Below are 24,525 nucleotides of genomic sequence, written 5' to 3'. Positions count from 1 at the left end.
TATCATACAAGACACAGAAAAGTAAGAATAAATTCAAGAATAAATAAATAAAAGTGGAAATAAATACATGCGATAATAAATAAATATAAAAATAAATAAACTTATAAATAAATAAATGTAAAAATAAAAGGAAATGATAAATAAAATAATCTAAAAATAATAATAATTAAAAATAATTAAAAAATGGACACAAAAAATAATAAATCAATTTAAAAAATGGAAAAAAGTTAAAGCTAAGATCAATAATAGGTAAAACGAATTATTTTGCTTTATCAAACCATTCATTCCTTTATTTATTTTCATATTATTACATTTATTCGTTTATATATTTATTTATTTATACATTTATTTATTTATAATTTTTGCAGGTTTAGTCCTCCATACAGAAGCAACATGTGTTGCAACCATCCCCAGTCTCCCCTACATCTGTTCAGTTTCATTAACACAAATATGAACTCCAATCATGCGCTTGCATTTAAACAGAATTTAGACCAAGTGAATTGATATGAAACACGGTACTTGGCCAAAGCATGCAGGGACACCCCTGCCAGAGGCGAACAATAAATACCCAAAATGCACTGCAGGACTAGTAAAAAGTATCCAATGTATTACATGTGTTATTCACTTTGATGCCATTCTGCCAAGCAGAATTTTAAACTTCAGAATGCTTTATGACTCGCAAAAACATTAAATAATGAGGGACTTTTGAATCATTCTGAGACGGGGGCTTGAGGGCTGGTTTAACCGAACATGTGACCAGAAAGCCAGATTCTAACACAAATACTCAATAATACTGCTTAAATCCACTGGAGTTTTTCACTTTTTATTGGGTGATTGATTGATTTTGTATGATATTTTGTAATGCATTATGTTTGTTGTATTGTTCTCATATTTCTGTGTTGCTCTTGTACAAAGTAGTTCTGAAAAGCTGCTAAATGGAGTTTCAGTGACTAGATGATGTATTACATTCTGAAGTGATAAGCATTTACTGGTTACAGATATAACGGTCATAAAGAGGTTTAAATAGGGTGTGGTGTTTGAGAGAGGAGCTTCAGTTTGTTCTTAGTGGTTTAGATGTGGTTGCATTACTGCAATCAGTCTAAAAACGTCTAAAAACTACCCACCCCAAACATGATTCAGATCAAATAATGCAGATGATCTCAAAACATTTCTACGTATTTCATAATCAATTGTTTGTGTGCTTTTTATTTAATACTTTGATCATTTTAATTGTACTGCAGAGTTTGCTTCAAAAGTCACTATTCATATTTTTCTGTGGCAGAACTCCAAAATAATATTAATACAAGCTTACTTTATTAAAACAATTCTTGAACAAGCAGTTAGGTTTCCTCTTCATGAGGAAGTGTTTTTGACACATTTTTTTTATTTTTGACACCTTTCAGAATATATACATATATTTACAACAGAAATAGAATATCCAAAAAACATGAGTGTGAAGACTATAGTGTCAGAATACAAAGTAAAGATTGGATTTATTATGTCAGATGGTCGGTATATTGTTCAATACACTTGCACAGTATGTGGGAGCCAACCCCTTTCTATTATCACATAAATGATAGGGACGCTCTGCCCTGTTCTAAGATAACTCTCATCGTGGACAGAGCAGGTAATTCTCTTCTCAATATTATATATTTACTTTGTTGAGAAAGCAATATGAATTTTGAATATGAACTTATAGTTTTAATAAGTTAAAGACAAAGTGATGTCAAGATTATTAAATGTTCAATTTATTTGTATTTATATGGGGCTTTTTCACAATGTTGTGTTAATTCAAAGCAGCTTTACATTAATAGGACAGAATACATGACATTACTGCTAATTTTATTTTTATAAAAAGTTTAATAGAAGGATATTGATAGATCATAGGATCTGAATTTTTTAAAAGCAACCTGTTAGTGTGTGCATATTTTCTAAAGATTATGAAATTCTGACTTGAGTGTACAGACATACAATTTGTGTTATTACATATACATTTCTTATTTTCTTATCCTTTTATTCTTAATTATTCTTTATTTTGCTCTATATTTGAAGAGTTTATTTCCAAAATGAGATTTTTCAAAAATCTTTTTTTTGGAATGCACAATTTTTATTGTGCATTCCAATTGATATTAATTTAAACTGCAGTTGGTTTGTTTTGATTTAAGCCATAATAACTTAAAAAATACAGCTAACTACTACAATAAAACACAATAAAAACACGATAACATCATAAAAAAAGCTTAAAAGTCATTTTGGAAACAAACTCTTCATTTACTTTATAGTTATAGATTATATTCACTTCTTTGTTATATTCTACATTCTGTTGGATGCTGCATTTGTATTGTCTTCACAAGTAAATATGAGTTTGCAGTGGTCTTATTCTCAAGGTTCATAATAACATCACGAGACAATGTTGTGAAGCAGTAATTTCCCACTGTCTATGTTGGTATAATAACACCTGCTCAATGTGTTTCTAGTCAGATGATGTCGGACAAAGTTAGATGGAGATAGAGTGAACTCTAGACAGAGTTCTAGGCAGAGCTAGAATGGGCAACTATTTTTTCTCTCTACAATAAACTTTGTTAATTTATTACATCACTTCGTCTCCTGCCTGCTGTTCTTCCACTCTGACATCCTGCAGGATAGTTTGATCTATCAGTTGATAGATCAAATGAACAAGTATGAACAAGATGGAACAACACTACGGCATCATTTTGGATCAATACCAAGATAGTAGAATCTATCAGATCAATCTTATGGCGTAGTCAGCAGGATAGTTAGATATATCCGTTTGGGCGTATGAACAAGATGTAACAACAGTATCATTTTGTAAACAAAAACTGCCCACTGGGGGCAAAACAGGAACTAAAGCAAAAACAAACCAAACTCACAATGAGGGACAGGGCAAGGCAAGGCAGGAACAAGATAATCTAGACGGGGACTAAACACAACAGGGCTACAAATAGGGAACACTAACGAGGGAAGTTAATAAGAGGCAGGTGAGGAGAATCAAACACTAACGGGAAGATTACACAGGGCAGGTGAGGGGAATGAAACACTAATGGGACAATGACGGGGAAACAAGGGGGCGGGGCCAAAGCATGAGACAAGAAGACACGTTGCGCCATGTCATAACAAACAGCCACGTGTCTCCACACAAGACATAACACAAGACATGGTACTGTCACGAGTCACGACCCTGTCCACCAAACTAGAAAACTCTGGACAAGAAGGACAGGATCATGACAGGTTTGGCAACATTATTGCATAAATGCATAATAGGCTATATGCTTACCAATCAATTAATAAATTAAACTGTGTCTACCAAAGCGTTTTTAGCCAGCTGAAATTATACCTGGTGCTCTTCTGAAAATGGCCAGCTGGTGGCGCTTGAGAGCGCTTGGAAGCACTGCGCGTTTTTCCAGAGACGCGTTGGTTGCTGTGATTTGGAATATGCGTATGATGGTTGGTCAATGTAGTTAGATATATCCGTTTGGGCGTATGAACAAGATGTAACAACACTATCATTTTGGATCAATAACAAGATAGTAGAATCTGTCAGATCTATCAATATACATAGAAAATCATTTTGTTAATATTGATTTTATTTTGCAATTACAGTAAATTCACCCTGTTGTTGAATTCTTTTCTGAATAATTTGATAAGTAAAATCAGTTCTGAGGCTGCTGGAGCACAATGACACCTCAGGTATCACGGACAGTCTTGCGGCTGGAGGCATCAGCAGTCCGTGAACTAAAGGATGGCATCAATTTCAAGAAAAATCCAGAGGATGGCAAATGTTACATCATTTACAAAGACAAAGATAAAGCACGGGCATGCAAAAACCAATGCAAGCACCAGGGAGGACTTTTCATTAAAGATATCGAGGACTTAGACGGCAGGTGGGTACATTTTTTATTCTTTTTTTATGAATGTGAACATTATCTTAAGATTTTTTTTATTCAAATATTTTCAACTGTTGATTCTTTAATTTAATTAAATTTCATAAATGTTGTTTACACAATCTGTTTAGTGTGTCCTGTACTCAGTGGTGGACTGGGAAGCAAATTCGGCCCTGGATTAATCTGCCCACATTGGCCCTCCACCAATTTTGTCGACGGGGTGGGGGGTGTGTGCTTTGCGTATGCGTTACATGCATACGTGTCCGACTCACCTATGCATTCGCATTTATAATATGGCCGCCCCTGGTCACGGCCGTTGGTGGAACGGCCATTCTGAACTTTGACAGAATGTCCTACCTCTCAGTCCGCTCCTGCTGTATGTGTGCGTGTATTATTTACCAGACAGATATAGCGCAGGGAGATGTCACATGTCAGATATCCTTTACCTCAATTACAAGTGTCTGTTTTATGTGCATGTGTAACAGAACAGTGCATTGTACTAAACACTACTGGAAACTTGATGTGTCCAGCATGGAGTATGTCAACCCTCCTGACAGCTTTCTTCAAGATGAACTCGGTAAGAATTTAGAAGACGAGGGGTGTTTCATTGGGCCTCATTCATGAAACATTCGTAAATATGTGTAAATTTAGAGTAATTTGTGCGTAAAATGGACCTTCCCGAAAACTTTCCTCCGGATTCACAAATACTTCGTAAACGTCAGATTTGATAGAGAAATGTGTGTATGTTAATGAATTCCAATCACTCGTAAACAGGGTGCACATGCACGCTCATTCATAATTAGCATAATCTCAGCCTCTGCACTACAGCTGAGCTACTCATTAGGCTTACATATCTAAGAATGCTGGAATCCTCTGGACTTCATTCTCTGGTTTGTGTCAGGATACGTGGTGAACAGACAGCAGTGAAAGGGGTTAACACGAAATATTTATTAAAATGTAAAACAAAAACCCACGATGGGGTGAACAAACACGATTACAAAAAGACTTCTCAAAAGGGCAAACAAAAACTGCCCACTGGGGGCAAAACAGGAACTAAAGCAAAAACAAACCAAACTCACAATGAGGGACGAGGCAGGGCAGGGCAAGGCAAGGCAGGAACAAGATAATCTAGACAGGGACTAAACACAAACAGGGTACGAAGAACGAACCAACAATTGACAAAGAGAAACTGGGGCTACAAATAGGGAACACTAACGAGGGAAGTTAATAAGAGGCAGGTGAGGAGAATCAAACACTAACGGGAAGATTACACAGGGCAGGTGAGGGGAATGAAACACTAATGGGACAATGACGGGGAAACAAGGGGGCGAGGCCAAAGCCCGAGACAAGAAGACACGTGGCGCAATGTCATAACAAACAGCCAGGTGTCTCCACACAAGACATAACACACACAAGACATGGTACTGTCACGACTCACGACCCTGTCCACCAAACTAGAAAACTCTGGACAAGAAGGACAGGATCATGACAGGTTTGGCAACATTATTGCATAAATGCAATAATAGGCTATATGCTTACCAATAAATTAATAAATTAAACTGTGTCTACCAAAGCGTTTTTAGCCAGCTGAAATTATACCTGGTGCTCTTCTGAAAATGGCCAGCTGGTGGCGCTTGAGAGCGCTTGGAAGCACTGCGCGTTTTTCCAGAGACGCGTTGGTTGCTGTGATTTGGAATATGCGTATGATGGTTGGTCAATGTAGTGGTTGGACAGCTGTGCAAAAAAGGACAGTGACGAGCTCCGTGTTTGACTCAAAGTTAAAGAGTAAAACATTTAAAACTCGTGAAATATAGTATATTGCATCAAAATGCAGTCATCAGTTTGTCTAAAATAATACAGAACGTTTGAATATTTTACGCACCATTTACACGTGGTAGGGAGCATGTGTAAATATCTTTCTTACCAACTAACATTTTGAAAATACGAACATTTTCATGAATCCGAAAATTTACGTCAAAACGACTTTACGAATGATTTAAATCTAAATATATGCTGTAGCTACATCCAAACTTACAGTTAAATTGTGATTGTAATTTTGAATATGAACTTGTGTAATATATAGATGAAATGTTTTGTGAAATATGGAAGCAAGTTTACATTTTGGAATTATATTCAGTGCATTTGATTCACTACATTTGTATTTATTTAGGTTCAAGGTTTACGTTAGACTGCAAACATTTGTATGCTTATGGAAAACATCCTGCATAACACCCATTTCATTGTGTTTGTATGTAAAGAGGTAGTAATTTCAGATACTGATGGCAGTATGGAATTGGTTGAGTTGAATCCACCAGACCCTTGGACTTTGGACCCCCGAGAGGCACAAGAGCTACAAGCTGGAGAACTCACGGTAAAATAAGATCTGTAATCTCTTCCTATATTTGCACTGCTCGTGTCTCAAAAATGTTGTTCTTTAACAATGTTCATAGAAAACTCATAAATATCTCTTTGACATAACGGAAAAACAGAACAACAAAAAGACAAAGTAAAATATATAACAGTAAAAACATTATGTACTTAACAGTAAAAATTGAAAAAAAATAGTAAAAAAAAAGAATAGTATAGAATTGATAGATCCAACTATGGATATAACTTGCAGATCTTATAGATCTAAAATTAGAGTCCCGTCAGAAACTGAAAAATCTGAAAATATCGACGTTGTGAATTAATACTTCAAATCAACCACCAGGTAGATACAGAGATGAAGGAAAGAACAGTAGGCAGGAGACGAAGTGATGTTGAATAAAATGAAAGATGTTTATTAAATAATCTCAGCTGTGCTTCAATGCTCAGTCTAGCTCTGTCCAATTTCATCAGACTAGAAAAAGGCCCACGAAGAGGCGATAGCCCTAGTCGAATGGGCTCTGATACTGAAAGGGCAGTCCTGTCCCTGACTCTCATACGCCAAGGCAATAGCGTCCACCACCCCGTGAGAGAGCCTCTGTTTAGATGCAGATCCGCCCACAGCAGGAGCCTCGCAGCCTGCTTGAAAAGGGGTATGGAGTGGACCCCGCCCTGGCGATTTATGTACGAAACCACGGACATGTTGTCGGTGCAAATCAGGACATTTCTCTGCTCCAGCTGCGACCGAAAAGTCTGAAGAGCTAAGGACACCACCTTCATCTCCAAATGATTTATGTGCCTTCTGCTCAGTGACTGTGACCAAAGACCCGACGCCGGCATGCCTTCGACCACCGCGCCCCATCCCAAGGATGATGCATCCGTCGTAACCACTGTGAGCCTCATCACTAGCCCCAGGGGAAATCCCCGACTGATCATGCTCGTGTCAAGCCATGGTCTCATGGGTGAGGCAGCTGTGCATGACCATGACACGTGCCCGACCCGAGGACCATGCCCTCCACGGGACTCAACTGTAGCGGTCGCATGTGTAGAAGACCCAGGTGGCAGACCGCCGACGCCATGAGACCCAAAAGACTCTGAAACTCCCTCGGGGGAACAGACCGACCCGGCCTGAACATGCTCAGAGCTGAGGAGATGGACTCCGTGCGCTCTCAAGAGAGGGGGGCGCGCATCTCCACTGAGTCGAAACATACCCCCAGATACATTATAGACTGACTCGGAGTGAGCTTGCTCTTCTGCATGTTCACGCGCAGCCCCAGGGATGTCAAATGACAAAGCAGCGTCTGCGTATGACCGATGACCACCCCCCGTGAATGGGCTAAAATCAGCCAATCGTCCAGATAATTCAGAATGTGCATACCGCTCGCTCTGAGAGGGGAAAACGCAGCGTCCACGCACACTTCGAGAATGTGCGCAGAGCTAATGCCAGCCCGAACGAGAGTACCACAAATTGGTACACTGATCCCTCGAAAGCGAATCCCCGGAATCGCCGGGGGGCGCTGGGCTATCTGAACATGAAAATACACATCCTTCAGATCCACGGATGCAAACCAGTCCCCGGGACGCACTTCTGCCAGGATCTGTTTTAGAGTAGTTATTCTGAACGCTCGCTTGTGAAGCGCTCGGTTGACAGGTCTCAAGTCCAGGATCGGACTTCCATCTCTCTTGGGCACTTCAAAATGCCAGCTGTAGAACCCGCTTTCTTGCTCGCTCAGAGGGACTCGCTCTATCGCTCCTTTCGCGAGCAGGCTGCGAATCTCCTGCCTCAGCACAGGAGCGTTTTGCGGTAACGTAAGAGCAGAGGCGGATTAACCATATGGGCAATTGGGCAAGTGCCCAGGGGCACCAAGACTTTAGGGGCACCAAATAAACCCACAATACAAAATATATATTTTTTATAAATGTACATAAGCACTTGTTTTTTAAGACTTAAGTCACGCATCTGCGCTAAATAGGCGTGGCACCATGTGCGGGAATACCCCCACTTCAGATAAAAATGGTTCTGTCCTCCGCACTTTTTCGACACACCTCCGCCAACATTCCCACCCATGTTATCTGGTTAGTTACATAGATTTGAGTGAATTAACATTCAGCCAATCACAAGTGAGTGTTATGAGGCGAGTCGTCTTTCGTGTAGCCTACACTTTAATCTTCAAACAGATGGAAGCGGGAACGATGCAGAGCGCATTGTTGTAGCGGCGACTAAAAATGCGGGGATTAGCACTGATTAATAAAGGTATATATACATGGCATGCGTCAGAAATAAGATGTTATAGTGCCGATAATGTATGCTAATAGTACGTGGAGGTAAGGCCACTATTTAAGGTCCAAACCTTGGTTTTAAAGTGAAAGTGAAGAACGGTGTCATCACTATAGCAATCAATTCATATGTGTCCTTTTTAGTGGAGTACACTTTTATCTGAGTACTTATGTGATCGTTTAGTAAGAAGAATATACACATACTGTGCTTAAAAAGAGCGTTTGAATAGCTGTTTAGCAGTTAAAATAGTAACAATAACGTTTCATGGTATTTTTATGAATAACCTTGCTATACATTGTAATCTGGTGAATGCCACTTTGGTGAATTAAAGTCCCAATGTCCTGAAAATCTGTACATTATTCCATTGTCCCCCTAATGTGAATACATACAAACTATGTGTGTGTGTGTGTGTGTGAGAGAGAGAGAGAGAGTGTGTGTGTGTGTGTGTGTGTGTCCCTGTACCCCCACTTTATGGCACGCACAACATTTACACCTGTTAAAAAAATGTTAGTGATTTTTTTCACTACATCAAAACCTGAAATGTAACATTACAACAGAAAGCAGGTGCCCCTTAACTACAGTAGGCCTAATTGTTAAAAATACTTAATGGAAAAGAGTTGTTTTTGTGTTCTATTCTACAAAAGTGTCATGTTAATGTGTAATTCTTGTAAAATAGTATATTGTAAATTGCTGAGTTTCATTCTTATAAAATCTTTTAATATATAAATCTTTTAATGAGTGGATTCATGCGTGTGGGTTGATGGGGGGCACCTCTGGGGCTGTTGCCCAGGGGCACCATGAGGTCTTAATACGCCTCTGCGTAAGAGATGGTACCACACCGCTGAAGCGGTGAGGTCTGCTTCTGAACTGCAGGGAGTACCCGTGTTCTATTAAACTCAGCAGCCAATGAGAGATGCCGGGAATGGCTCCCCACGTGTCCAGAAACAGACATAACGGCCGAATCTCTTTGGGTGTGACAGTCAGCAGCCAGCCCCAGGGATGCTTCCTAGGGAAGCACTCTGCCCCAGCAAGGCTAAATGCACTGGTGGGGGAATGGCTTGTGTGTAAGAATCCAGCCTCCTCTCGCCCACGGGAGTGGCCGTGGACGAGGGGGGACTGGTTATAGCAGACCTTAACTGCGGATTCGCACTGCACCGTGGCAGGGCAAGGAATGCAGTATGGGCTGGATGAGGGGGAGACAGCTCTTCTTGTGAGCAGGTTCTTATTGCATTTACACAAACAACACTTTGAACATTGCAATATTCGCCCGCAACCGTGGGGGAAAAATGATGCAGACAGCGGTGCTTGGGGACCGGCTCGCTCACAAACTCCCTCCTCTTCGCAGATCCATCAGGATGACGGCTTGGCAGTCGAGGACGATCCGCCAGTGCCCCGCAGACCTCTCTTCGGCCCGTACCTCTTCTTAGCAGGGCCCGACCAATGTTTAGGCCGGACATCCGGTTCGGGACCCCGAGCAGTCGGTGCGGGAGCAGTGTGCTGCTTGGCTGGTCTGTGCGTGGAGCGAGACACGGATGGCGAAGACGGCTGATATGAGCGTCGAGGTAACACGTGACTCATAGCTTTGGCGCGCTTTTGCGCCTCAGCGAAGCGCTCTACTACCGACTCCACGACGTCACTAAAGAGGCCGGGGGGAGTGATAGGTGCGTTTAGAAGGGACTTATGATCAGCGTCCTTGAGATCCGCCAATGTAAGCCACAGATGACGGTGGAGGACGACCATAAAACCCATTGATCTGCCGATAGCTTGCGCAGTGCGCTTCGTAGCCATCAGCGCGAAGTCAGTAATCCACCCTCAGATCCCTCGTGGCGTCCGCCTCCAGGCTGCCACTATCTCGCAACTGCAGGATCTTGGGTCTGTAAACCTGCAGCACCGCCATTGCGTGCAGAGCGGAAGCTGCTTCCCCATGCAGAGCCGTAAGCCTTACCGGCAAGGTGGGTGGTGAACCTAAAAGGCTTCGACGGCAAGCCTAGGTCCGAGCCTAAAGAGGTGGAGGAAGGGCACAGATGAGCGGCGAGGGTCTCCTCGACGAGGGGCATACGCACGTAACCGTGGGCCTCAGCCCCGTCCACTTGGGTGAACATGGCCTGCGTTGCAGCGTGAACCCGTGCCGACTGAGGGGCAGACCACGATTTCACCACGTGCTCGTGGACATCGGGGAAAAAAGGGGCACTCCTCTTTGACGCGGCCTTGCAGCCGCCCGCTTGCAGAGGCCAGGAGTCGAATTTACTTTTAGCCGGCTCCTCAGGAGAGCTCCAGTTGAGGTCAAGCTCCTTAACGGCCTTCTTGAGGACCCTCACGAACGCCTCGCGGAGGTCCGGGGTGCTCTTTGGGTCAGGGCGATCCCGCTCCGACCCCGCCCAGTCCTTGTCCGAGATGGACATGGAGTCATCGTCCTCCTCGACGCCGAAAGAAACGGCATCCGCGATGGAAGGTGGGGGGCAAAGGCCGCTACCTCGTGAAATGGGTGGGCCCACCAGCGGCTCGCTGGCGGCAGTGAGCCTCGACCCGATGAGTCCTCAAGACACGCGCCGGCAGTTCTGCACAGTGCGTGCAATCGGACTCGCAGAATGCAGCCTCAGCATGAGCTAGGCCCATGCAGGCAATGCAGTGCTCATGAGTATCCGGCAGGTCAATGGGGCCTGCACAAAGACAACAGAAAGCAGCCATCGGATGCGGTGAAGAAGTATCCAGTTGCATCTTCAACAATGGCAGCCTGAAAGAGAAAATTCTGAGGTATTGTCGCAATGCACCGCATTTATACTGCCAAGTGTTCATCAGTATTTGCATACTGTTGCATGTCTAGCAGTGGGCAGTCGTGGCCTAATGGTTAAGAGAGTCAGACTCGTGACCAGAAGGTTGCCGGTTCGATGCCCAGGGCCGGCGGGTAACGACTGAGGTACGTTACCCCTACTTGCTGTCATAGCTGCCGGGTGCACACTGCTCCGGGTGTACGTGTGTTCATGACTTGCTGTGTGTGTGTGTGTGTTCACTACTCTCTAGATGGGTTAAATGCAGAGGTCACATTTCGGGTATGGGTCACCATATCTGACTAATAGGTCACTTTCACTTCACAATTGGCCAGTTTTTTGACTGCCGTTATCCAATAAGACTTCAGGAAAGTGGAAAAGGGAAGAGTTCCCAATGCGGGGAATGTTGAGAGACCGCTCTCAAAAGGGACAGTATCTCAAACCCTGTTGCACACTGTTTCCAGGAAACCGTAGCAAAACATTGTGCACCGGTTTGAGCTTGAATGTGCCACAGGACTGTCCCTCCCTGCGTTCCAATCAGCATACTATCCGTCCTAATAATATTCGGAAGTAGAATTAGAATGTCCCAAATTGTAGTATGTTGAAAATAGTATTCCAAAGATTCCCGGATGGTCTACTACTTCCGGTAGAAATTCGAAGTGCACGCACTGGGACATATTAACAAGAAGCGGAAGTGGCCGTTGTTGCCTAGACAACATTGTGGCCAATAACTGTCACACACATCAAAATACAGCTATTCTTTCCATTAAGGTATTTATTCATTTATTATTTCGTATGTAATGTTTACTGTATATTTACATTTGTTAATTTAGTGACGCAGCAGTTCCCTATCGATACTTCACTCGTACTGCGTAGCAGGACGCTATGGGGAAAACTCCTTTTTCTCCGATGACTGAAGCTTTACAATAACGCAGTGAATACTGCACGGCCATTGGTGCTTGCAAAGTAAAACTTTGAGCCAATGGCAGCGAAGCTGCACGGACCTATGGCGATGGTGCCCGCCAAAATGGGCGGGGCTTATGGCTATATAAGCAGACACATCACCGTAGGGTCCTCAGATTTCTTCTCCTTCAGCGACGACTTCTACCTCGCTACTCGGACTGATAGCTTCGCCGTCGGAAAAAGCACTGCAGCGGACTGGACCTCTCTGCTCAGCGATTCGCTGATCTCAGCAGCGCCGGTTCCTGTTCCCTGCCGCCATCCGGCAAGCTCTAAAAAAGCAAATTTCCATTGAGCAAATTTCCATTGAGCAAATTTCCTGCGCCGTTGTTGCAAATGCCGCGCTGTCACTGTCATTCATGTGGGATATCCCTGCACGCCGCTGATGGTCACGGCGAGTGCGTCTCATGCTTGGGAGTTTCCCATGCTCAAGACGCACTCAGAGAGACGGAATGCCCTCATTGCGAGAACATGAGTCTCTCCTCTCTGCGCTCGCGGATAGCTTTCTTCTCAGAGAGCGAATCTGCTTCTCGATCCCTCCCGCTTCACTCTACGGAGACGAAGCAGCGGGGTAGAGGAACTAAGCGTCCCCTTGGCGTGCCTCGCCTTCTCCACAGAGAGAAAATTTGCCGGTTCGTTTTTCCCAGGCCGACCAGCGTCCGTCGGCGTCTGCCGGCGGCATGGTCTCGTTTGGCGGAAGCGAATTCGAGGAAGACGACAGCATGTCGTTAGCGGCTTCAGACGGGGAGGAGCTGTCGGGCTCGGTTTTCGAACCCGCCCCCCTGCCGTCTATAGAGCACAGCGAACCCGCGCTGGGTCTGGATTCCGAGCTTTTTCGGGTCCTTACTAAGGCTGTGGAGGAGCTGGGCTTAGAGTGGTCCTCTCCAGAGGAACCCGCTCGCAGCCGCCTGGACGAATGGTTCCTGCCGGGGCGGCGCCAAGCCCCTCGTCAACGAACTTCACCGTTCATGATGAACTCACCAGGTCATGGCACGCTCCCTACTCAGCCCATCTACGACCCTCTTCTTCCTCCGCTCTCACCTCGGTTGACGGCACGGAAGAAAAAGGATATGAGAAGCTACCTCCCCTGGATGAGTCGGTGGCCGCACATCTGTGTCCGCCCTCGGCCATCGGTTGGACGGCAAAAGCGGCCATCCCTCCAAGCCCTGCAAAACCACCTCGGCCCTTGCTGGACACGCATTCTCGTCTGCCGGCCAAGCGGCTTCAGCATTGCATTCCATGGCAGTGCTTCAAGTGTACCAGGCCAAACTCCTCCAGGGCATGGACGGGTCCGGTACAGATATCGCGCCCTTCAAAGAGCTGCGGAGCGCGACGGATCTCGCCCTACGCGCCACCAAGGCCACGGCCCAGGCGATTGGCAGATCAATGGACAGTCTCGTGGTGCTCGAGCGCCATCTGTGGCTGACGCTCACAGAGATCAAGGAAGCAGACAAGGTCCCCTTCCTCGATGCTCCAATATCCGCTGCCGGCCTCTTCGGACCAGCAGTGGAGGGTTTTGCGGAACGCTTCACCGCAGCGCAGAAATCTTCGCAGGCCATGAAGCACTTCCTGCCCAAGAGACCCGGGTCCAGACCTGCGTCGGCTCGCCCCAGGCCAGCACCAACTCAGCAGCCTGTGAAGGCCACGCCCCCCGCTGCCCAGAAGGTAACAGGAGCTGAGACGCGTCAACGATCTCGCTCCGGGAGACATTTCCCCCACCCTCAGCGTCAGGGACCCTGGCCAAAGATCACGCTGGACCCTGCGCCTCAGGCACCATCCTGAGACCGAGGAAAGGAAGAGGACGGGGACCGTGTCTTGCTGCGGCTGGACCTCCTTCAAAGAAGGCTCTTTTGTTCGCCCAAACACCCCGTTCTGTTCCAGGTGCCGGCGAAAATGTGTTTTTGTTCCAAAATGTGAATACCGGGTCTGTTCTAACGCCTGCTCAACCCACCGCTGTTATAGCGGGCACTTATATAAAACACAAACATTGTCAGAAAAAGAGCAACCTTCCTCTTCCACTTTCCTCAGGAGTCAAGCCCCCGAAAGGCGGCATACCTCCCCAATGCATTCAACCCCTTGCCATACGGGCCGAGGCCTGGCGGGCCATCCCCGAGATATCGGATTGGGTAATGGGAATAATATCTCAAGGATATTCACTCCAGTTCACTCGCAGACCCCCGCGTTTCCACGGGATGATCACCACCCGAGTCCAGAGCGCGAATTCACACGTTCTGCGCATGGAGTTGGTGAACTTACTGGACAAAGGAGCCATAGAACCGGTTCCTCCAGATCAAACCGAGTCGGGCTTCTACAGCCGCTACTTCCTCGTACCCAAAAAGGATGGCGGTCTCCGCCCCATCCTCGATCACAGACATCTGAACCGCGCCCTTATGAAACGGCGTTTCAGAATGATTACACTGAAACAGATCCTCTCGCAGATATACCCAGGGGACTGGTTCTTCTCCCTGGATCTGAAAGACGCATACTTCCACATCCAGATAGCCCCCCATCACAGACGATTCTTGAGATTCGCCTATGAAGGGGTTGCATATCAATACATGGTCCTTCCATTTGGACTGTCTCTAGCTCCCCGCACTTTCACGAAGTGCATGGACGTGGCTCTATTCCCTCTCAGGCAGACGGGAATCCGCATTCTGAACTACCTCGACGACTGGCTTGTTCTAGCACAGTCAGAGGAAGAGCTAAGGTCCCACAGGTCCCTCCTCCTCAGTCACCTGGAATGCCTGGGGCTCAGAATCAACCTTGCCAAAAGCGCTCTGTCCCCCAGCCAACGGATTTCGTTCCTGGGGGCGGTTTTCGATTCGAACCGTCTGACGGCCGGAATCGCGCCAGACCGTGCCCTAGCCATTCAGCAGCTCGCGGCCTCTTTTACGCCCGGAGCGTCATGCCCCCTCAAGGCGTTTCAGAAGATGCTGGGTCTCATGGCCTCCGCATCTCAAGTACTGCAGTTGGGCGTTCTTCGATGCGTCCTCTGCAGTACTGGCTGAAACCGAGAGTTCCGCCTCACGCTTGGCGTCTCGGACGCCTACGCATCTGGGTGGATCAGGTCTGTGTAACAGCTCTAGCCCCATGGAGGGATCCTCTTTGGTTGGAGCAGGGTGTGCCCCTGGGCACCACATGCAGACGAAAGGTTGTCACAATAGACGCCTCCAAAATGGGTTGGGGGCTCTGTGCGACGGCACACCGGCCTTCGGCCACTGGCCGATTCAGGAAAAGGGCCTACACATCAACTGCCTAGAAATGCAGGCAGTATGGCTGGCTCTTTGCCACTTCCTGCCGGTCTTACGGGACCGCCACGTCTTAGTCCGATCAGACAGCATGACAGTGGTGTCCTACATAAATCACCAGGGAGGCCTCTCCTCAAGACGCCTTTTCTCCCTGGTACTTTGCCTCTTGGAATGGGCTCAGTGCAATCTGCGCTCACTAAGGGCAACTCATGTGCCAGGCAGACTGAACCAGGGAGCAGATATGCTATCTCGGAGCAACGTCCCTTCAGAGGAATGGACGCTCTACCCCAAGTCGGTTCAGAAAATTTGGGAAGTCTTCGGCAAGGCAGAAATCAACCTTTTTGCCTCAAAAGACAACACTCATTGCCCAACCTATTTTTCGAAGGACAGGGATGCCTTGGCCCACAACTGGCCCAACCGGCTCCTCTATGCCTCCCCCCCGATCGCTCTCATACCAGAGACGATCAGGAGGATCAGAGAACAGGCGCACAAGGTGCTGTTCGTAGCCCCACTCTGGAAGAACCAGCCCTGGGTTGCGCAACTGTCTCAGCTGCTTGTAGCAGCCCCGTGGCCTATTCCCCTGAGACGGGACCTCCTCTCTCAGGAAGGCAACACGATTTGGCACCCCCAGCCAGAGCTGTGGGCTCTGCACCTTTGGCCTCTCGACGGGAGCCTACGGTCCTCCCCGAGAGTGTCATGAACACAATATCACAGGCTAGAGCTCCGTCTACTAGACGACTCTATAACCTCAAGTGGTCTGTCTTCTCCACCTGGTGTACAACCCGCGGCGCAGACCCAGAATCCTGTGACATATCACTAATTCTGTCCTTCCTGCAAGAGCTGTTGGATAAGGGCCGCTCCCCTTCCACGCTCAAGGTCTATGTGGCAGCAATTGCAGCTTCTCATGCCCCCATAGCGGGCCAAGGAGTAGGAAAGAATGACTTGGTCATTCGTTTCTTGAAGGGTTCCAGGCGGCTACGCCCTCCTCGCCCCCTCACCGTTCCCATATGGGATCTGCCCACGGTGTTGAGAGCTCTAAAGGGCCCTTCCTTAGAGCCTCTACAGTCTGCAGACCTCCATCCCTTAAAGCTTAAAACCACTCTGCTGCTAGCATTAGCATCGGTAAAACGTGTGGGCGATCTACAGGCGCTCTCTGTGAGCCCCTCCTGTCTTGAGTTTGGGCCTGACAACTCTAAGGTAGTCCTCAAACCTAGACATGGTTACGTACCTAAGGTGCTCTCTGCTCCATTTAGAGCACAGGTAGTGACACTTTCCGCGCTCCCCTCCTCTGAGCAGGACCCGGAGCTGAATCTGCTCTGTCCAGTCAGTTCCGTCCACCCGGCCTTACAGGCCCGGGTCCTTTCTTCTTAAGACTACTGCTGGGCTGGGGTTGCCCTCAACCACACCAGCACCTAGCACACTACTGGGACGATTAACCGGATTAGGCCACCTATTAGCTTGGCTTTTCTGCCTTCCACGGGATTCCCTGCCTCATACCTATCCTCGAGCCACGGCTTCGGGATTATATGATGGTTTCGTTCCACTTGTAGCACGGCGGGATTATACTGGTTCCCCATAGCGTCCTGCTACGCAGTACGAGTGAAGTATCGATAGGGAACGTACTCGGTTACTAACGTAACCTCGGTTCCCTGAGATACAGGAATGAGTACTGCGTTCCTGGCCGTGCTTACAAGCTGCATATGGTCGTCGCTTCAGTCGAAGTAACCTGAGGACCCTACGGTGATGTGTCTGCTTATATAGCCATAAGCCCTGCCCATTTTGGCAGGCACCATCGCCATAGGTCCGTGCAGCTTCGCTGCCATTGGCTCAAAGTTTTACTTTGCAAGCACCAATGGCCGTGCAGTATTCACTGCATTATTGTAAAGCTTCAGTCATCGGAGAAAAAGGAGTTTTCCCCATAGCGTCCTGCTACGCAGTACTCGTTCCCATATCTCAGGGAACCGAGGTTACGTTAGTAACCGAGTATGTTATGCATTTTTCAAGCCATTGAAATGTTATGGCAGTAATGTTTCCAAAATATAAAATTCAGGAAATTATCATAAAGATAATTGTGTTACCTACGTCCTCGCACAATTTAAAAAACGAATTAATTCTTTTCGTTTTTTATTGCATTTTCTGCTGAGAATCTCATTACCGTAACACATCGAGCTATGCACAAGATATGCTCAACTGAACCAAATTTAAATATTCTGAAAAAATAACTGGATATTAACTAAATATTTACATTATTTATATTTTCTAAATGAGTGCACTTACCGGAAGCGGGTGATGCCATATGGGGTTGTCGCCTGTTTAATGATTGAACCCTATAGGCTGGCCTGTATCATAAAAACAAATGTACACCTGATAAGAAAGATAATACAACTGTAGTGCGTCTCTGTGACAGGTCTGTGTGCTTCAAAGCAAACACTGCCGCCATATAACGCATGCGACCGAGCTATCACTGACAAGACACAAGAATATAAGACTCCATATAACAGACTTGAATGTAATTGACTCATATAACGGCTTTTTAAGAGAAATCACATGACAGTTTACTGCAACACTTAACAATGTTTACTGAGAGATACTACGCTGAAATAAATGTGCTGCGTATCTTTTGTTGTGTGTGTGTGTGCGTGTGTGTGTGTGTGTGTGTGCGTGCGTACGTGTTAGTTGACGTACATGACACACGCGTGCATGGATCTTAAAGCGGGAAGCAAGAGGATGATGTTTGACCCGTGGCTGACCGGCCCAGCGTTTGCCAGAGGATGGTGGCTCTTACACGAACCCCCATCTGACGCCATGGAGAGACTCTGCCGGGCAGATCTCATTTACATTAGTCACATGCACTCCGACCATCTGAGGTTTGTTTCTTACCCACCAAAATATCAGAAAAATGCTCTCTTCTGCACTTCACACTGTCATGTATTTCGTATGTTCAGGCTAGCACGCGTTTTAAGCCCCTAGTGAGCAGGCAATGATGACTGTGACAGGTGATTTATTTCTTGGTCATAGTCAACTTACTCTTTTCTTTTCAGCTACCCGACTTTGAAATTACTCGCAGAGAAGAAGCCAGATATTCCCATTTATGTTGGAGACACCTCGCGGCCGGTGTTCTGGTGAGACAAACCTCAAGAGAAATCAAACTCACAGGGTCGGATCAACAGGTAGTTTTTCATTCTTCTGTTGTAGGTACCTGGAGAGAAGCGGGGTGAACTTAACAAACATCAACGTTGTGCCTTTCGGCGTATGGCAGAATGTGTGTTATTTACGTGCCTTTCTCGTCTTACTAACGTACACATTGATGTTGAAAAAAGTTTTACCATCTTTTTCCATATTCTGTCATTTCCAAGGTCGATGAGCACCTGAGATTTATGATTCTAATGGATGGCGTTCATCCTGAGATGGACACATGTCTAATCGTGGAATATAAAGGTTTTTTACATAACAGAAACTTTCACCGAAAACCAACTATTAATAAAATCTCTTCCTGCTCTCTTTACACTTTATTTTTACTTTCATGTACTGTCATTATACAGTCCCATGCAACCCATAAATCAAGTCCGATGATGAAACACTTTGAACATTTTTTATAGCTCAGTTTAAATTTGTCCATGCTTGTTGAATGGTGGCGGGAGGAGCCTTTATATCCTGAACTCAAATGATGTGGAAAAATTAAAACAATTTATTATTATAGCTTAATTATTGTTTCAAACTAATTAGGCTACCACAGATATTTAGTTTAAATTACACACTATTAGCCCGCGGACACTATTAATGTCATCATTAACTCATCAAACTAATGTTAAGCATTTTAATTAATGTTTCATTAAATCAGTAAATAATCATTTTGAACTTGCAATAAAAAGAGTGCTTTTAGGAATACTTGTCAACATTGCCATGTTTATTTTAAACAAAGCCAAATAGTCTATCATAACTTTTTGAAATATTTGTTGCACATTAGTTTTTTTATTTTTTAAAGTAATTTAAGATTTTAAATTACATCACGCATTTCTACCCCCCACGCATTTCTACCCCATGACATCACGCATTTCTACCCCTAAGTGATAGACAGTATAGTTTGCATCAATGTATTAGTAGTAGTTCTGACATGATCTTGTCCCCTCTTCAATGTCTCTGCTCGATAAAGAACATAAAAAAGTTGCTAATTGATATAATTTTGAACTCTCTCATAAGGTCACATGATCCTGAATACGGTCGACTGCACCCGGCCGAACAACGGGCGTCTTCCACACGGTGTCGACGTGATGACGAGCGACTTCGCCGGCGGTGCTTCTGGCTTTCCAATGACTTTCCATGGTGGGAAATACACTGGTGAGTTATGAAACCTGTGATTTTTGTGGTTTTGACCAAAGTGACAAAAGAGAGCATTCAGAGATAGTGATTGAAAGCAAACTGATGGACAATGTATTATAAAATCTAATATTGACTCCCAGTCTGGAATCACGATCTCACTGTTTATTTACGGTGTATTTACTCGATAGAAAGCTGGAAGGCTGATTTCATTAAAAATGAGAGAAAGAAACTGCTGAACTATAAGACTCAGCTGGTGAAGAGTTTACAGCCCAAGATCTACTGTCCTTTTGCTGGCTACTTCACAGAAGCCCATCCCTCAGACCGGTAATTTCTTGACAAATTCATTCAACTGTACCATGGTATGTGAAAAAATACTATATTGCCATGGGAGTGTAACCCCTTGTTATGGATTTTTCTGTATATGAGTATTAAATATTTAAACATGACTAACAGGTACATAAAGGAGACAAATATTAAGAACAGTGCAGAGGATCTGAACGCTTCCATACGCAAGAGCTGTCCAAATATCTTAACCTGGACCCCTTTACCCTGTTCTGTGCTGGATGTGGCTCTGGCTTTAGCAGATCAATCCAACAGGTCTGTTTTCATATCTTAGTATGTAGGATGTTTGCGCTAGTATGTATGATGTGAGTATGAGTATACCCTTACAAAGTTTATTCAAGTGTGCTATGAGTATACTTCTTTTAAATTATATAATTAGAAAGTTTATATTTAGTTTACTTTTTCAGAAATATAATTTAAATTAAACTTTAAAATAAAAGGGAAGGGATGAGTGGACAAAATGCCCATTCCTTACACAGTGTTATATATTTTGTTCAGCTTAGTACTTACAATATCTCAAATGTTTCAAACTACTTGTAAATGGTGAGAAAATCACCATTCTAAACAGTGACACGGGGCTGTGCAGTCGCCTGTCAATGGCGTCATATCCGCGTTACCCTTTGTTACCGCCTTTACTGACATAGAAACCGCATGACAACAGTGTCGTGGACAAATGCGTAAGTAGTGTCTAGCGTCTAGCAAGCCACTAGCTTGTTTTGAGCAGTCACTTATTAATGGACCACAATTATACGCTAAATTTATAAAACTTTATTACTTTACCTCATCCACTAACATGATTTCTCATTCCCGTCTGATTGAGGCCATCAGCGGTGGAGTTGAAGACAACAGATCCCATCATTCCACGCTCCTTCACAGCGTCATCAAGCTACGCCATTGTTGTTGTTTTGTTCGTGCGCCCTCTAGTGGTGTTTTTTTTACAAACTGTAGCTTTAAAGCAGCACTAGAACTTTTGCTCACATGTTCCCCCATATGGTTGATAAGCGCAATTGTCTGTTACCAGTGTCGTAAATAATGTTTCTGTATAAGCTTCCTCGTGGGCAGCGCAATAAACTTGAATTTGTTTACTAAACTGATGCAACCAGCGAATGCAGAACGGCGTTAGAAAACAATAACGCACTCTTCCGCAGGCAGGGGATGGGCGGGGCTGTGTGTACCGACCCGAACACAGAACTTACAGAGTGTGCTTGTAGCCTCTAGGAGGCTGCTCAGGAAGCTGTGGCAGTAGAATTCACCCAACTAAGAGTTTTTCTACCACTGAAATCATTTTTGAGACATTATTTTAAGGTCGAAAAACTACAAAGTGTTGTTTTAAAGAAAACTTACAAGTATACTCTCCTTAAACTAGTTATCCAGTACACTTAAAAGTATACATTTATAAACAAAAAAATGTGCGACATAAGTTTATTTACAAAAAAAGTGGTTTGTGTACTTAAAGTTTACCAGTGTTACGCCTAAGTAAAATATTTAAACCACACTATACTATTATGAAGTAAAAATATATAAAGTAAAAAATTGAGCCAGCTTAGTCCCAAGTACAATTGAGATAGTACACTTACAAGTATACTAGTACATTTTTAATAATGTAGTAAATATAATCAAATTAACTTGAAGTATACTTGTATTTTTTAAGGGCATGTAGCATGTTTGCATAAGTCTGTATGATGCATGTTTTATGTGAATGCCATTATGTCCATCTCTTGTTCTGCTATTAATTCGGTTCATTATTTATTTAGGAAGCATTATTTTCTCTTTGTGCTTGAAAAACCGCAGGGATGCAATCACTCAACCCCCAAATGCTACAAAGATCTATAAGGACAGTTGGGACTTTGACTTGTATGTGGAGGAGCTGAATGCTGCCATTTCCAATGATATCTTTAAACACAAAAGCTGGATCCAGTTTTATTATAACTGGGCAGGATTTAAAGGCTACAATCTGGTCATAAAGGTAAAGAATGTTTTCACAAGCAAACCGGTGGTGGATCTCAACACTGCTCTTAACATAAGCAAACACATAAACCAGCGTGGACTGTACACTCACTGTATGTTATGTGTCAGGTCATTGAAACGGATGATGATTTCAAGCCGCTGGATGGAGGGTGTGATTATTTAGTGGACTTCATGGATCTGTCCTTTCCAGACAAGAGACCGGAGAGAGATCACCCGTATGAAGAGGTAACTGAGAAAAGAACTGAAATAGGTTTACACATTTATTAATGAAAATGTGATGCCCATACATTTACATCCCATCGTAACCATGCCAGACTGTTGCTAAGGCAAACATCACTAAAAATAAATGTTTTTTTTAGATCAAAAACAGAGTGGGGGTGATGAGACACGTGGTTGTGACGGGGCGACTCTGGGACGACCTGTACATCGGCTTCAATAACAGAATGAGTCGGGACCCTGATGTATACCATCACAAGTGAGATCAATACACAACTCTATACAACTTCAACGCGACGTATAAAAACAAAAACATCAGATGATAATATCATGGCAAAAGTATTCCTACTTTTAACTGTGGTAATACCTCTGTTACTGTTCTGTTACATACTTCTCAACAAAAAATACGGACATTTTGAGTATTTAAATTCAATTAAATTCAGATTCACTTCAGCACCGCTTTTCACGATTTTGCATTGTTGAAAAGAAAGCTGTACTGAAAATGTATTTTGGGAAAAATAGTATAGAAATAATGAAAATGATTGCAAATGTCCTTGTGTTTCTCAGAGACAGCTTTTGTCTTAGGGATTGTAATTGAAATGATTGTGTGATGTTTGTTTTTATTGACAGGTTTTGGAATCATTTCCAGACAAATTTACCTCTATCAGCTCCAGACTGGGATAATTTCCTTCAGACTGGCTGTAAACACACAGATCTGAAACAGGAGAATGGTTTCTGTGTGCTGTCTTAAACCTGACATGTGCCTTATATGACCTCATGACTTTCAAACAGGTCTCCCGAGCACTCCTTCACCGGTCTGAAACTTATACTTTTATTATAGGGTCACTGGGGTTGATCATCATGATTTATCAATCATACACTTAAGAATTCTGTTTTATAACTGTGGTGTGCACACAACACTTGAAATGAGATGATTAACCGGTTTTGTTCATTGTTTGTCTAACTGAATTCAAGCTGTTCTTTTATTTACACAGATATGTATTACACTCTCACATGCCTTATGTTAACCAAGTAAGTGCAATAGTTTCCACCTATAGCGAAAGACTTCCTTGATATAAGTGCCTTTGTAAAAGCATCTGCTAAATGTTGTGTTTGATGTGATCTAAATCATTTTAAACAGAGGGTTTGACCCAGACTTCCAGATTAGACAGACGACTATTTAACCCCTGAGCCATAGAGCTTGTGGTATTTTGCTGTGATTTTTCCAAAGGTTCTTTGTTGTCTGTGATCTACAAAGTTTAAAACAGTGAGACTTGAACCAAGACTTTCAGGTACTTTCAGGTTAATGAGCTGACAGTTCTAAGTTCTTTCTCTATTGAAATGTAAAAGTTTAAAACAGCGGGATTTGAACCAGATGTTCAAGTACGAAAGCCAAATGCTCAACCACTGAGCAATTGAGTTTGTAGTTAAAGAATTTTCTGCATTTTCCTTGTTTTCTGCACTTTAAAAAGACGTGAAAGAATGAGACTTGAACTATCATTTTCGAGAACGATAGCCATGGAGTTCAACTGCTGAACCACTGAGCTTGTAGTGGATTTTTATGTGGGTTCTTTGTGTTCGTGTGAATTAAAAAGTTCCTGTGAAAGTGAGATTTGAATTTAAGAGCTTCATGTACCATAGTCAAGAGTTCTACCATTCAGCTATTGACATTGTTGTGGGACATGTTGATGTTTTACTGGGTACTTTGTTTTCTGCTCTTTAAAAAAAGCCTTGAAAGACTGGGACTTGAACCTAGATTTTCAAATACTGAAGTAAAGAGTTCAATCGTTGTGCTTTTGAACTTGTAATGAATCGATGCATTTTTGTTCAAGTTCTTTGTTTGATGTAAAAAATAAAAAAAGTCTGAAGCAAGATTTCCAGGTATGTGTTTTATCATCTTAATTTATTCAATTTTCATGCATTTTTTTCAAACAAAAAACGTTATAATGACAAAGGTGGGAAAGCTTGTGTCTTAAATGACTGATTCTGAGCTGTAAGCAGATGTATTATGAGAATACATTCAATTCAATTCAATTTTATTTATATAGCGCTTTTCACAATGTGCATTGTTCCAAAGCAGCTTTACAGGAGCAAATAAGAAAAACACAGAAAGGTAAAACACAGCACAGTTCATGGTGTTTATAGACCAAGCAAGATCA

The 24,525-nt window shown here is 44.0% G+C and overlaps 1 protein-coding gene across 3 annotated transcripts; it reads left to right on the top strand.

The window, feature by feature from the left end:
• The first annotated feature begins 1,602 nt into the window (after positions 1–1,602).
• On the top strand, positions 1,603–24,205 carry cmah (cytidine monophospho-N-acetylneuraminic acid hydroxylase). Of its 3 annotated transcripts, XM_057324175.1 has the most exons (15): positions 1,603–1,627; positions 3,667–3,902; positions 4,388–4,479; positions 6,161–6,273; positions 18,197–18,387; positions 18,562–18,642; positions 18,716–18,782; positions 18,877–18,958; positions 19,721–19,858; positions 20,029–20,164; positions 20,294–20,437; positions 21,974–22,148; positions 22,259–22,375; positions 22,510–22,625; positions 22,997–24,205. In XM_057324175.1, exons 2-15 carry the CDS (start codon positions 3,697–3,699, stop codon positions 23,115–23,117), a joined length of 1,779 nt encoding a protein of 592 aa, XP_057180158.1. In that variant the 5' UTR covers positions 1,603–1,627; positions 3,667–3,696; the 3' UTR covers positions 23,118–24,205. The 3 variants fall into 3 exon arrangements, with proteins under 3 accessions (XP_057180158.1, XP_057180159.1, XP_057180157.1); XM_057324176.1 differs by lacking the exon at positions 1,603–1,627 and having other exon boundaries at positions 1,634–3,902; positions 4,433–4,479; XM_057324174.1 differs by lacking the exon at positions 1,603–1,627 and having other exon boundaries at positions 1,634–3,902; positions 22,997–24,204.
• Positions 24,206–24,525: the final 320 nt, after the last annotated feature.

Source organism: Triplophysa rosa, linkage group LG24 (assembly GCF_024868665.1).
Source record: "Triplophysa rosa linkage group LG24, Trosa_1v2, whole genome shotgun sequence".
NCBI lineage: Eukaryota > Metazoa > Chordata > Actinopteri > Cypriniformes > Nemacheilidae > Triplophysa > Triplophysa rosa.
Note: the sequence above shows the minus strand (reverse complement) of the source record. Positions and strands in the feature narration are given on the sequence as shown.